Here is a 14,788-nt window from a genome sequence, read left to right on the forward strand (position 1 = left end):
ATTCTTCGCTTCTCACGTTACACACTGACTATTCGCCTTTTCCTGAAGGTTCCACACACCTTCCAACTCCACTCCTTTGCTCCTACTGTCCTGGCACTATCCAACCCTGGCAGCTGGGTCTTGGGGGGAAAAAACCCTCAGCCAGAATATACCAGAATAGCTCTAGAGACCTGCACACTATGAGATGCACTGCCCTGTCAACCAAGAGACCCAGCTGAAACAAAGCATCAAGGGATACTTCAGTACGAGCCAGTGTAGAAAGATAGAGCTGGGCTCTGACATTCAGAATCTGGGAAAATAATGAAAATTAAATGTGGAATCTTATGATGAAAATTGCAGGGGACCTCAAGGAGCTCCCCTTGTATCATGAATTGATTGGTCTATATATCCAGCTCTTTGCTTCTGTGGTAGGGGTTTGGGGTGGGGATACTGGCCCTGGCTGGTGGTCTCCTCTCCACAAGGGTGTGCACGAACCTGGGTTTACACCTACACCTGCCACCTCGTGGCTGTGAGACCTTGGCAAAGGGACTTAATCCTTCTTGAGTCTACTCTACAAAACAGAGGTAGCCTCATGCTGGGTGACTGAATGTCATCACCTGCACACAGTACCCTCACACCCCCTAAAAGGCAATAGATGATGTTATACTTACATTTTCCCACACCAAAGGTTCTGCTTCATGGGGCTAGAGTCATGCTCTGGGAACCAGAGCCCAGGGGCTGTGGGGGATGCCCTAGAAGTGTTGTTGGTGAGGGCTCTGAGGCTGGCGTGGATGGCAGGAACCCTCCCCCCAGACATCTCCAGGATCTCCTTCTGGATCCTCACCCCTGTGCTCCGGGATCCATGTGGCTTAGGCGGAAGGTGTATTTATCTGATATCACAGCCCTGGTGAGCTGAAAGGCTGGCACTCACCCAGGCTCTGGATGAGCCCTGGTGGTTGGCACCACATTCCCACAGCCAAGCTTCCTGCCCTCTCTAAGCAGGGTCCGGGGCAACTCCTTTCCTTTCAGAGTAGGGCTGTGTGTGTTGGAAGGATGCTCAGCTCTGGGGACCTGGCATGGAATGCTAGGGAGGAAGCATCCTGCAGGCCCCGGGGTCTTCCTCTCACACCACGGATGGGGCAGCCATCCCCTTCCTGTTCTGAAGTGGAGTGGGGAAAGTTTCTCCCGAGGGCACAGCCTCTGAGCCAGACCAAGGGCATCCAGGCTGGAGGTCTGCCTTTTCTTCAGAAGTCGTAGTCACCACATCCACCACTGGGCAAGACCCCTGAATGGCCTCCCAGATGTGTGCACACCACCACAGAACACTGCCACCAGCGTGGCGGGAGCACTGGAAACCACACACGTGACTGTGGATGGTTCTTACCCACACGGGGGTCTTCCCACTGTGGGGGGATGGGCACGGCAGAGCACCTGCTAGTGGGTTGCACTTTCCTCTGGGGGCATGCGCATGAAGGAACAAGTGTCGTTTGAACCCTAGAGTCTGCCCCATGGAGCTTCAGCCTCAGAAGGCTGAAGGTTTTCAGGTCCAGTCCTTGACCTTGACTTTGAATTTCTGCCACTGAATATCTGCACGGCCCAGGGCTTCAAAGAAAAGCCCATTACTTCCAGTACTACCCTCCACTCCTCACCCACTGCCGTGTGTTAAATGAACAGGCAGCCGAATGGGCTTCATCCATCCCAGTGTTTCCCAAACCTCAGTCCCTCCTGTACCCCTTTAGAGGCAATTTCACCACCTAAGTGCACCACCTCTGTGCTTACTGGCTTCGTTTTTTTCCTTTGAACAGCCTCACTTTTTAAATGAGGTTTCCATTCCCAACAATAACCTCACTGAAGTGCGGTTTTGATGAGCTAGCTATCTTTTCCTCCCTGGTACATAATAGCAAAAACACACAACTGTTAAAACTGTACAAAAATCCTATCACATATACATACACCCTGGGAAATAATGGACCCCCCCCCCCCCCGTCCCCTCAAATGCCAAAGAGGCTGCTACGAACAGCTGTTTTGGTGTGGGCAGGACAGATAGGGAGCAGTCCCTGCTGGCTGGCCCGCAGGCCAGGTCTCTCCCAGGGCTGAAGGTAAGAGCCCAGAGAAGGAGAGGACGTTTCTTGCCTAGGGGCAGACAGTCATCGCCTAAAAGCATTGGCAAGTTTTCAGATGAAAGTTGGGCACAGGCTGGGGCACTAGGACCACTCGGATAAGAATCTGGTCTGCCAGCAGTCCCCTCCTGCCTCCTAAAGATGGAAGATCTGAGGATGTGTGGGCTGCCCAGGTGATCCTGCAGCCTGGAGGGAAGCCAAGGACAGAGACGAGAGGTGCCTCGGTTCTTGCAGCAGGCCTGTCCCTTTTCTCAGATAAAGTAGACCTCGGAGCACAGAGACCTCAGCTGAAGGCTGCCCTTTCCTCCAGCATAGGGGTTCGAAAATCCCAGCATACTGGGTGCCACCCCAAAGGGTCTGTTTCAGGGTGATCGGGTGGAGCCCTCAAATTCGTTTTTCTAACAAGTTCCCAGGTGACAATGACGCTAATGCCTCTGGTCCAGGACTGTACTTCGAGAACCATTGGGATTACCTGAATGTTGCCCACTCAGAATGAACATCCTAGGATGACACAGCCGACAAAAAGAAGTCAGACACGAACTACAACGTATACATTTCCAGTGCCTGACATCGTTGTCACCCAGAAGCATGATGCAGATCCTGGCCACTGCTGTTTCCAGCGGCTGGCCCAGAACTTCCCAGTGAGATCTCTAGAAGAATCTCCGCCAAGAAACAACGTCCCATCCAAAAACAAGACCCAGGTGAGAAACAACAGAACAGCCTGGCTGAGGTCTGTGGGACTGTAACTTGTTGCCCGTGCAGCCCCTCCCTTCTTCTCTCTGGCCCCGGTGACTCAGGCTAGGAGCAGGGATCTCTCTGCACCCCTCCCTCCCCACCTCACCATCCTAGGTGCAGGCAGACTGAGGGCAACAGAGGGGAAATTACTGCATTTGCCCCCAAGAATCTGGCCCGATGGTTAGAGAGACATTTACTGAAATCCTTGCTGAAGACATGTGTCAGGCGGCATGCAGGGTGAAGGGACAGAAAGGTCGGGGTGGCTCTTGTCCACAGAGGCTCCCCCACCAGTGGCAGTGGGTGATGGGTGAAGAAGCAGATGGCGTACCACACTGCATTGTGCAAGGAGCTGGGGCAGAGAGAAGCCTGGGGTGGGGGGAGGTGCGGGGAGCACAGAGGCAGCACGCGCACGCCATCCAGCCTGGGGAGGAAGGATGGCCAGGTGTGGGGGAGGACGTTCCTGCAGAGAGAACGTGGAACGTGGAGGTACGGCTGCACCAAAGGGGGAACAGACTGGAGTTGAGAGGAGGCCTCGGGGGACCATGAAGGGTCTCTCCAGCCATGTCAAGTTCATTCCTGCTTAGGGCAGCCGAGAAGGGCTGATGACTCTAGCAAGGCTGGCTCCCGGATTAGATGCAAGCAGGAGGCCCCCGTCATCCACTGCTCTGTTATAAAAAGCAGTAACTTTAGAGGAAGTGACCAGAGACCCCTCTAGTGGGGCAGATGGTAACTCAGCAAGCCGGAAAGGCCTCAAGGGGCCAGGCGGGGCTGTGGAGGGCTGAAAGGGCTGTTGCTTTCAGGAGGAACTCTACAGATGGTGCCCTTTCGGCGCTGGACAGATCAAGGGCCTCGAGGATCCCACCACTTGGGGGAGGTCTCTGGGATGGAAAGGTCAGCCCCAGAAGTCCTGAGATCACTTGACGACCAGCAACTGAGCTGGGAGCCTCAGAGCCTGCTTGGAGGGCAGGGAGGAAGGGGAGCCATGCAGCCACACAGCTGGGCTCCTGCGTGGGGGCAGTCACAGGCTAAGGAGCCAGATTCGAGATGATAATAAAAATAACAGCCACCTCTTGCATGGTGCTTCTTATGAGCCAGGCACTTCAATTAGCACCTTAAGTTTCTAAACACAGTTAATCCTCACCATCCCTAAGACTTAGGTACTGTTGTTACCATCGCCATTTTCAAGGCAAAGAAATTGAGGCACAAAGCGGTGAAGTAATTCTCATGGCCACACCCCCAGTGTGGCAGGATCAGGGTCGAAGACCAGATCTCCCTAGGCCCTCATCACAAATTCTTTGAGTTAGGAGAGATCGTAGAAGTCAACTGGCCCCACTGCCTTATCTTACAGAAGGGGAAACTGAGGCTGCTCAGCTGGCTAGTTGGGTCACAGAATTGGGAACCTAAATTGGTAGACCACAGGACCTGGAACTTGGAAGCGGGGGAGGCCCAGATATACCTGCTGCTGTCTGCTGGTTCCCCAGGCAGCCCTGCTCACTGCCTCCGACTCCACCCTAAGCCCTGCCTCCATCCTGTTCCTGCCATGCCCACGTGGATGTCACTCAGCACTCTGGTCTCCCCGCTCCTTGCCCCCAATTCCAGTGACATCCACCTCCACTCCACTTCAGCTGTTCACACAGAGCCAGGGCCTGGCCCCTCCGTCCTTCTTCCAGTTCTGACCGCCCCTCCCATCCTTCTGGCTCCCTCACCCCACACTGCCAAGCTTCCCAGAGACTTCCAGAGCTCCACTTCCTCCAAGCCCACGGGCCATCTGTCTGCTCATCCCTCTCCATCCCCAGCCCCGTGGAGCACCCACTCAGCAGCACCCTCAATCTTCATCACCCGCCCCCACCTTTGTCTTCCACCTGGCAGAGCCCCACCGTCCACCTTCTCCACCCTGCTTCGCAGTCACCCAGTCACCCGCCCAGTGGAGGCCTGACATGCTGCCGGAAGACCAAGGCCACTCTGAGAGCAATGGCCCCCACCACAAGAGGGCGCCGTTTCCCACCCTGGCTTCCTGAGGGAGACAACTGGGAAACGCATATTAACGTGGACAGCACACTGAAATCACCGGGAGATTGAACAGATTCTAACAGGAGGGTTATCTGGATTTTAAAAGCTCCCCAGAGGATTCTGAAATGTGCCCTAGCCACACAGGGGAATACTACTCAGCTGTATGAAGAAACAAACCACTGATAACATGCTACGTGGATGAACCCTAAAAACATTATGCTAGATACAAGAAGCGAGACACAAAAAAAGTGCATGTTATATAATTCTACTTATAGGAAATTTCCAGAACAGGCAAAACTATCGAGCAAGCAAATGACCCTGGGACTGGGGGTGGGCCCGACTACAAACGGGCACAAAGGAAACTTGTGAGGTGATCAGTGTGTTGTAACACTGAATTGTGGTAAGGGCTGCATAACCACAGAAATTTGCTACAAATGATTGGACTATACACTAACAATGGATAAACTTTACGGTATGTAAATTATATCCTAGTAAAGCCGTTAAAAGTTGTGGTGGTGGCGGGGGGTAGGGGAACCCAACTTAAAAAAAACCAATTCCCGGGTGATTCCAATAAGCAGCCAGAGTCGAGAACCCAGTGAAGGAGGCCTGACCCCTACTGACCCTGAGGCCGTGTCCATTACTCCCTGGCCCTCCACAGCACAGGGTCTGTGCACATCACAGACCCTGGCACACAGTAGGCCATTTATTATTTTTTTGAGTGAATGGATACGCATTCCTAGAGTTTGTCCCAGGAATTAGCGGAGTAGAGGATGTCCATTTAATGAGCATTTACTACGCAGAGATCTTTGATATTCTTGTCCTGACTCTGTCATCTCTGAGTCCCTGTGGGATTGGGATACATATCCCCATTTTACACAAAGGGAACTGGATCTCGCTGAGATGAAGTGAACAGCCTGTGGCCCCACAGCCCTTGCCTGGCAAAGCGGGGTCTGGAGACCTGCCCATCTGATCCCAGGCCCGGGCCGCCTCTGGGCACCACGTACTAGCGGGGGCCCACAGGAGCAGCTGGTCCCTAGGTGGGATGGCCCGCAGCCCTGCACCCCTTTCAGCCCTTCTGGGATTAAGCTTCCCCCTCCTCCGCTCCTCCTCCAACTTTACGACTGCTTTCGTCTGACCATCTGACCAGTGCACCGCTTGGGAACAGAACCGCTTGACGCTGCTGATCGACCAATTTCATAAAAGGAATCCAGCTTCCCTCGCACTCACGAAAAGCTGTTAGCCCCTGGCGAGCCTCCATGCCTGCACTCCGGCGATGCAGCCCAGACATCGGGAGAGGGATGCCAAAACCCTTGGGCACACAGAGGAGTCAGCTGGCCTGAGAGATTTAAATCGAGAGGGGCCCTTGCCAGCAATACCACCAAGCAACATCCTGTCCTCAGAAAAGAGGTTTCCCACTGAGATGTCCTGAAACCTCAGCTGAGGGCCCTCACACAGCTGTGTAGGGATGGAGATGTGGTCCCAAACTGTCAATACGCGGCCCCAGCGAGGACAGGGACAGTGTAATAAGGAAAGCAAGGGCTGACAGTTGGAGGGGCAGGGAGGCAGCACTCCCTTTATCAGCGTGTGCCCTGGAGGAAGAAGCTAAATGCCCTCTGTAAGCCTCAGTTTCCTCGTTTGGAAAATGGGAACATAACCCCTGTCCCCCCACCACCCACCCCCATCTCTCACCGGGCTGCTGCTGTGAGAGTGTTTGGGAATCTATAAAGCACTCAACTGAGTGGAGACTAAGAATTTCTTTTCTTTAAACCAAGGCTTTGGGGTATTTCCAACCTCCAGAGTTACAAGCAGTTCTCACGTGACAACAGGAAGCTATGGATGGAAAGGAGCAATGGGAAGTCTGACTCTGGGAGTCAGGATCCCAGGATTCAGTCCTGCCTTTTCTGTGAACAATCTTCTGTGACTTCTGAGGCGCTCTGAAAACCTGAATGTTGTCCCTTCCCCTTTCTGGGTCTCAGTTTTCATTTCTATACGACGAGGAGTTGGGGGAGGTGTCCCTAAAGGTCCCTCACGCCATGACAGCCAGACCCGCGACAGCCGAAGACTCCAATGGGAACAAGCAGATGTCTCCAAATCGCTGCAGAGTCTGGTGTCAATGGGGTCACAGGACTGGGCATCTCCACCCTTGCCATCAACCTGTTTGACACTCATTTTAGAGCACTGGTCACTGCCTTATAAAAGGCATAAAAGGCCTTCTTGCAGCCAAAGCTTTTGCAGCCTTTGGCAATGAGTCACTCCCGCAGGGGGTCAAGTTTCCTTTATGCCTCTCCCTAGGGACTGAGAAACAGCGAGGTGGGAAGACAAGGACTAGCTTTGCCTGGGAAAAGTCTGCCTTGTTTGGATAACCGCAGACCGTGGGGCCAAACACTTCTGCTTTTCAAGCACCTCTGAAAACACCCCTCTCAGTGTGGGAACTTTACAGTTTCCAAAGCTCTTCTGAATCTATGACTGATGTCGGCAAGAACCTGCAGGGAAGGCTACTGTCCCCGTGTTTATAGGGGAGGAAACCCCAGCTCAGAGAAGTGAGGGGACTTCTCCAAGGTCATACAGCCAACGCGTGGAGGGAGCTCTCCTTCCCCCCACCCCAGAGAGGTAGGGCAGAGCCTCAGAAAGTACAAAGCTGCAGTGGAAACAGGTCTGGTGATTCCCACTGCTCTGTACCCACCTTCCCGGACACACACCCAGGGGTGACTCCTCCCTGACTCCTGCCGCAGAGGTCCACTGACCCACACCCTTCCTCCCTATGCAGTTCATGTTTTTTTTTTTTTTCTCTCAGGCCGCTAAGCACATATAGAATAGCTTGTTTTGCTGGGACGCTCTGGGTGTCCAGAGCACATGCAGGAGAGAAGAGGAAAGTAGGAGCTACAGGGAGAATGGGAAAGAAGGCAAGAGATCCTTTTGCACACATCTGAGTAGGGAAAACTTTTTAAACCCTTGCTAATATCCGCCGTTAGTTAAGAAGCATGGAAATGGGCATTTTCACACGCTGCTGTTGGGACTAGAAATCAGAACAGCCTCCCTGGAGGTCAGTTTGTCACAATATTTTAAATGATCCAATAATTCCACTGCTATAAATCTGTTACGGAGATGCCCACCCGGGCGGGAAGGTGCTGGCTGTGGTATCAGAAAGCTGCACACATTCAGTAAATTACCATCTATCCATCTGACAGAACAGCATGGCCCATTAATAGGAATGAGGTCAATCAAGCTCTTTAAGATCCGTAGTAAAGTGAAAAAAGCAAAATATATAGTATGGAGTCATTTGGGTTTAAACAGTATATTGAAAAAGTTCTGGGCAGATGAGCAGTAAACTCAAAGCAGGAGTTCCCTTGGGAGAGAAAGTAGGATTTACGGGGATTGGGCAAAGCAACGCTTTTACGTTTTTTTTTTTTTTTTACTATATATATTCAACTTTTTTTTCTTTTGCAACAAAACAAAACAAAACCCTAAAACACCACATATGATGTGTGTGTGTAAGCCATTAAAATAAACAACCAAATAAAACCCCAAACAAACCCACCAATCCACGGTGGCACTGGAGCCTTCCTTCCAAGCCAGCCCCTCCCCAAACTCCCCTTACAGTAGAAACACTCTTGGGGGCACAGCATGATTTTAGATGGTCACCCGGCATCAGTAACAAGGACAGCAAACCTACAAGAGCAGTAAGGGAATGCATCACACGATTTAGCCCAAAGGCACGACAAAAGGGAAGGTTGGGCTCCTGAGCTGTCTCAATGTAGGTTTTCACCTCTGCCGTGCACCAATTGCTCAGCCACCAGCTCTATTTTGTCGGTGGTAAAACAGCTCTGATCCTGCTAATGCAAGCGTGCTTACAAGCCCTGTGATATCACCCATCCCTGATTGAGCCATATTGCACCTTGGCGGGAGAAGACAACAGCTAACAGGTAGGTGAGAACGCGCCCTCTCCGCAAACCTACCTCGGAGAACCTCTGCACGTCTTGGGTCAGCGTGCCCACTCGCTTCCACTGGTAATGCTTTAGCAGCTTCAGGATGGCTGGATTCACCGCGTTATCCGATGGGACAGTCCGAAAGAAATAAGGGTATTTTTTCTTATCAGCTAGAACAGGCGTGGTCGCAGCAAAGGAAAGCTGGAAAACACAAAAGAGGCAACACCTTTACTGGTGGGTTTCACGGCTGTGAGCCAGCCCAGGATCTTTCCGAATGGCATGGAGCCCAGACCCTAAGCCTGATGTGGGGCACAAACACATGGGGCAAGACATTTTTTAAGCCCTTTTGTTGTGAAAGTAACACATTATAATTGAAGAGAAGGTTTCAAAAATGCAAAATAAGAAGGAAAAAAAATGCACCAATAATTTATCCCTCATCAGCGAACCACCATTACCGTCATTTTTATCTCCTTCTGGTCCTTTTTCCATGCACAGTGATTTTTTAAAAAAGAGGTTCTTGAGATCATTCTACATACACAATTGAACTCCTCCCCACTCCTTAACATTATCCTACAAGCATCAAAACCATCCTGTTTAAAAAACAAAATAAAACCTCCTTGCAAACATTTTAATGGCTGCATAATATTCCAGCATATGAACACATCATGATTTACTGAATACTCTCTAATTTGGGGGCATTTAGACCGTTCGTAATTTGTTATTATTGTCATATTAGTCTACAAGCATCTTTGTGCAGAGCATCTTTTCTCCACATTTTAGGCTATTTCTATTGCATAGAGTCTGTGATATAAAATTTCCCAGATAAAAGATATGAGCTTTTAAAGATTTAATACTTATCCCCCCCCCCATTGTATCAATTTACACACCCACTAGCCAGGTATAATTAGAGGGCCTAGTTCACCACAGTCATCGCAACAGAGAGAAATAAAACATTCCTCTATATAATCTTATAATGATCTATCACTAAAAAAATGAATCATATTGCATTCATGGGTTATGCATAATGTTGAGACCATTTCCATGGGATCGTTAACCAGTAGTATGATCTATTTTAGGAGTGACTTTGTCATATCCTTTGCTTATTTTTGAGTGGTATTCTAATGCTTTTCTTACTGAATTTAATGAAGACTTTTTTTATATGTACAGCATCCAAACTCAGACTATTGCAGTGGCTACAAATATCCCGGTTTGTTTGCTTTTCATTTTGTGTGTGTGTGTGTGTGTGTGTGTGTGTGTGTGTGTGTTTTAATTTACACTCAGTAGTCAAATCTGTCTATCTTCCCCTTTATTATTCCTTCTCTTTCTTTTAAGTGCCAGTAAGTTGCTAAATTGGATTTTAATTATCTGTCCTCCAAGGCCCAGCTTAAATGTCACCTCCTCCATAGCATTTCCTCTGATCTCTGCTCTCCCTTTCCTCCTGGCTTCACCCACAGAAGGCACTTATCACACTTTTTGATCTTTGCTGTGTGAAGGTGGAAACATGGTTTCTTCTTGCTCGTCTAATTTGCATTTACCTTATTAGAGGCAAGGTTGAGTACCTTTTCCTATGCTCAAGAGCAATTTGCAGTTTGTTTCTGGAAACCATTCACATCCTTTACCTGTTTTCCAATTTGATTTCTAGTCTTTTTCTTATCAGTTGGCATAAGTGATCTTTTACATTAATGAAACTAGCCCTTTGCAACAGAAGTTGCTAATGTCCCTCTAGTTTGAACTTTTTCTTTTTATGTTTCTTACAGTGTCTTCTGACATAGAGACTTTTTTTTTAAATGTGGTTGAATTTATCAATTTTTTCTCTTTAGTGTCCTCGGGTTTTGTGTCATATTTAGAAAGGCCTTTCCCTCACCGAGATCATTAAATAATTCTTCCATGGTTTCTTTTAGTCTGTCGTTCACCACACCACACCACACCCCCATTCCCTCTGTTCCTCTCTTCCTTCCTACCAGCCTCCCTCCCTTCCTTCTTCTTCCTTCTTTCTTTTGTCTCATGTAAATCCTTTGCCCAGAGAAGGCATAACCAAGGCAAGCTCACCTGCCACCACCTGCTTTCTCCCTGAGCCCTTGCCATCCTCGCAGCAGCTCTAGACCTAATCCATCCCAGAGTGAATTTCAGCATCCAGAGAAATAACATCCGGTGCCCTCAGGCCCCAGCTGAAGGTGCTTTTATTGTCTCTCCTGTTATCTGAGGAAACACTCCTTCTCCCCTCCCTGCCAGACTTTTGCAGAGTGGTGCAGGGGAGACTTTGTCCTTTCCTGGTCTGGCTCAGAGGGTAGACAGCCACTATCTAGGACCCCTGCATCTCTTGCATCCAGCCAGCAACCTCAACACATCCCATCTGTTGGAGATGAACATAAAATATCCCATCATCTGTCCCCTAGAGCTAGAGGGTACGTGTAGGGACATCATCCCAAGATTGGTAAAAGTCAAGTGTAGAATGACAGTTTAAAAAAGTTCTGGGTAGAATAAGAACAAATAGGGAGAACATACAGAGGGGAAGATCTCCACTGGACACACTGAGGAAGGCTTCCATTCAGAGTTGCCCAGCAATGGAAGAAATGAGATCCCTGGGTCCGGAGGTATGCACACGGGGGCTGGACTACGACCTAATGAGAATACAGAGGGGTTCCAAGGCGTCTATGAGCTCCCCAAAAACTCTGTGAAAAGGCTTGTGTCGTCATGTGTGCATTACTGACATGCACGTTTTTCCTCACGGAAAAGAGGATCCATGGCTGCTATCAGATTCACAGAGAGGATCCCACAACCCAAACAAGGGCAGCACCCCTGCCTGCTGGTGACATTTGGGTCCCAGGGTGAGCACCAGAAATAGATGTTCTCTATCGTCTCCTCAAACACAGGGTCTGTGATTTTTCTCTCAACATTAAAACAACACTTCAAGCCTCCTACAGTCACCAGTGTAAGAAGGAGCTATCAGAAAAATCCGGGAGTAACTCTTTCAGGACTTGGGGTGGTATATGTGCCATCACCTCCCCCCAAATGCTTATCTAACACAATTTGGGAAATACTGGTTTTCTGATGTGATTTCTGAATCACACTCTGGTTGATACTTTATCACTATTGTCCCATCAATTCCAGGTCCACAATTAATTGTTGCTTGAACAACCTCGTATGTTTGCCCTGTAGGTAATTACAGTGGTTACTGTTCAGTGAATAAATGGCCCATTGTGTTTACAACGGGCTTGGAGTACAATATATGCCCCCGGTCTAAATCATGTTGGGTGCAAAATATTAACTGGCACTGGCATTTTCTGCCCCATTTGAGATAATGCACACTTTGATTCGATTGCTCTGCATCACCGTTCCTCTGGCTTTAGCCCCCTAAAACTTTCTTCCATGGGCAAAGTCTGCACACGCCTAGTAGCGCTGCTGAATTTCAGAACTGCAGGAACCTGAGAAGTCATCTAGCTCTGGGGTTCTCAATATATTTTTATTGTGTTATTGGAATTGTGTTATTGGCTGTACATTGGAATTGCTTAGGGAGATTTAAAAAAAAAATATGATGCCTTGGTCCCATGGCAAACCAGATGCATCAGAATCTCTGGACCTAGAGCCTAGGCACCAATATTATTAAAATTCTTCACAGGTGATTATGATGCCCAGGGAGGGTTGAGAGCCATGAACATAGCTCAACATCCCTAGTGTTGCATAAGTAGGCTAAAACCTAAAAAATGGGGAGATGCTGACATATTCACCATAGCCAGGAAGAGGTAGGAGCAGGACTCCAATCCAGATCTACAGGACTCCAATACCAGCCCTCTTTCTCCCCTTGCATCCTATGTACTTGCTAGGCTAGGCCTTCCTTCCAGGCACAATCACTCTTATGGCCCTAACTGGAATGCCAAACCTTTCTGGGCTCTCCTGCCTTATTTCTCACAGCCAAGTTAATTTCATTTCATTTCTTTCTTTCTTTTTTTTTTTTTTTTTAGTTTATTTATTTATTTTGAGGGGGGGAAGGGCAGAGAGAGAGGGAGAGAGAGAGAGAATCCCAAACAGGCTCTGTGCCACCCAACTCGGGGCTCCATCTCATGAACCATGAGATCATGACTTGAGCTGAAACCGAGAGTCAGAGGCTTAACTGACTGAGCCACCCAGGCACCCCACAACCAAGTTCATTTCTAAACAGACTGTGATGATTGAGGCTCTGAGCTAATCCCTAACCAAGGATTTATTTTGGAGAGTACTTTTAAATTGATTTTATAGTTTTGTTCTCATTTATAGTTTTGTTGCATTGTTTTGAGAATCCGGCATATTTAGTGTCTGCTTTTGGAATTTATTGAGATTTTCTTTGTGGCCTATTCTACAATCAATTTTTCTAAAAGTTCCATGGTGGCTGGCAAAAAGAATGCAGTCTCAGTTTGTAAGCTATAAAAGTCTTTGTCAGACTTCTTATGCATAACAGATATAATCAACAAAAGTATCTTATTATCACATGCTTTGTATTTCTGTTTACTCGATCTGTCAAAGATTAGAAGACTTACTACATTTTTCTCTATCGTCTCTGACAATTTCCCTATGTATTTCAACAGTTTTTGCTTTATATACTTTGATTTTATGTTGTTCTCAGCATAAAAGTTTATTACAATTATATCTTTATTTTTCAGCAATGTATATCCTTGTCTAGTCCAAACACAGGCACTTAATCATCATTACATGAACTAAGAATTAAAATATTTGTCAAGGTAAAACAAACCTTTCTGTCACTTTATTACTTTTTGACTTATATCATATCATGCATAATATTAATATTGAAACCCTTACTTAATTTCTGCTTGCATTTGCCTGCCACAGATCTGATCCTCCTTTTATTTGCATTCTGTTAAGATTATTTGAAAGTATATTTATTTCTTGAAAAGAGCACATGGATTTAAAAACATATATGCTTATTGCTGTAATAAGTTCTTGACCTTGCACTTACCATCCTGTTGGCAGTCTTACTCTTTTTTTGTATGCTTCCTATTTGTTTCCTCATGTTCTATTTGGTATTTAGACTACATGTCTACTCTTCTCCATTCTGGATATGTTAATCTTGCTTCTTGTCTCAACCTGCTGGAGTATCTTTTAATATTATGAAGAAGGGCAAGTAGTTGAAAACTTGCTGAGGATGACCCTCAGTTGCCTTGACACACACATGGTAGAATTTAGCTAGGTATAAAATTCTTGGGCTACACTTCTCCCCCTTGAAACTACAAAGTGATACAGATGAGAAATCTGGGGCTAGTTTGACTCTTGTTCCTTTGTAGCCATCTGGTATCCTCTGCCTGGATCCCTGAAGAATGTTTGTTCTTTATTCCTAGAATTCAAAATATTTGCCAAGATTGATCTTGGTGTGGGCACTCTTGATTTTATCTGAAACACAGGGAATCCTTCAATCTATACACTCAGGTCTTTCAACTCAGAAAAAAAAAAATCTACATATACTCTAAATGTAGTTTATACAATAAGTATATAATCTCCTGGTCCTTGTCTTCTGTATCTCACAAGAGCATCTTATTGCTTTCCTACAATCTTTCCTTGCTAATCTTTCTGGGATATGGTGGCACATCATTATTATTTGACTCTGCAGACCTTTGACTACAATGTGGTACATAAACAATTCAGCCATTCAGCTTCTTTGTTCTACAAGTTTGTTGATATGCTTTTCAACAGCCTCACTTTTAAGCTTTACTGTCTCTAATATATTTTTATTTTGTTACTGAGAGTTTCCATTTTCCAAGAATTTTGTATGATCACACCCCGACATCCTATCTCAGGCTAATTCATGGAGACCATGTTTTTTCTGCATATGATTGAGGATGCCAAGTATGTTTTGGAAGTTTTCTTCTTTATCCTACAATAGAACATTTTCAGAGATGGACTCTTCCTCTGCTTTTTCTGGGTATTATGCAACTTTGATTATTTTTGCAATATTTTTTCAAAGGCTGGATGTTAGGTGTTTCTAGTGTACTCATTGTCAAAAGCAAGGCAGGTCTTTTCAGACATGGC

At 47.4% G+C, this 14,788-nt stretch overlaps 1 protein-coding gene across 1 annotated transcript in view; it reads right to left on the minus strand.

The window, feature by feature from the left end:
- Positions 1–14,788, minus strand: part of GABBR2 (gamma-aminobutyric acid type B receptor subunit 2) — a 352,132-nt gene that overhangs the window by 201,379 nt on the left and 135,965 nt on the right. Inside the window, exon 3 of the mRNA XM_040481798.1 lies at positions 8,801–8,971. Within this exon, the coding sequence (XP_040337732.1) occupies positions 8,801–8,971 (171 nt within the window). The remainder of the gene's footprint in view (positions 1–8,800; positions 8,972–14,788) is intronic.

The sequence above is a fragment of the Herpailurus yagouaroundi genome, unplaced genomic scaffold (assembly GCF_014898765.1).
Source record: "Herpailurus yagouaroundi ecotype Mexico unplaced genomic scaffold, PumYag 160, whole genome shotgun sequence".
NCBI classification, from domain to species: domain Eukaryota; kingdom Metazoa; phylum Chordata; class Mammalia; order Carnivora; family Felidae; genus Herpailurus; species Herpailurus yagouaroundi.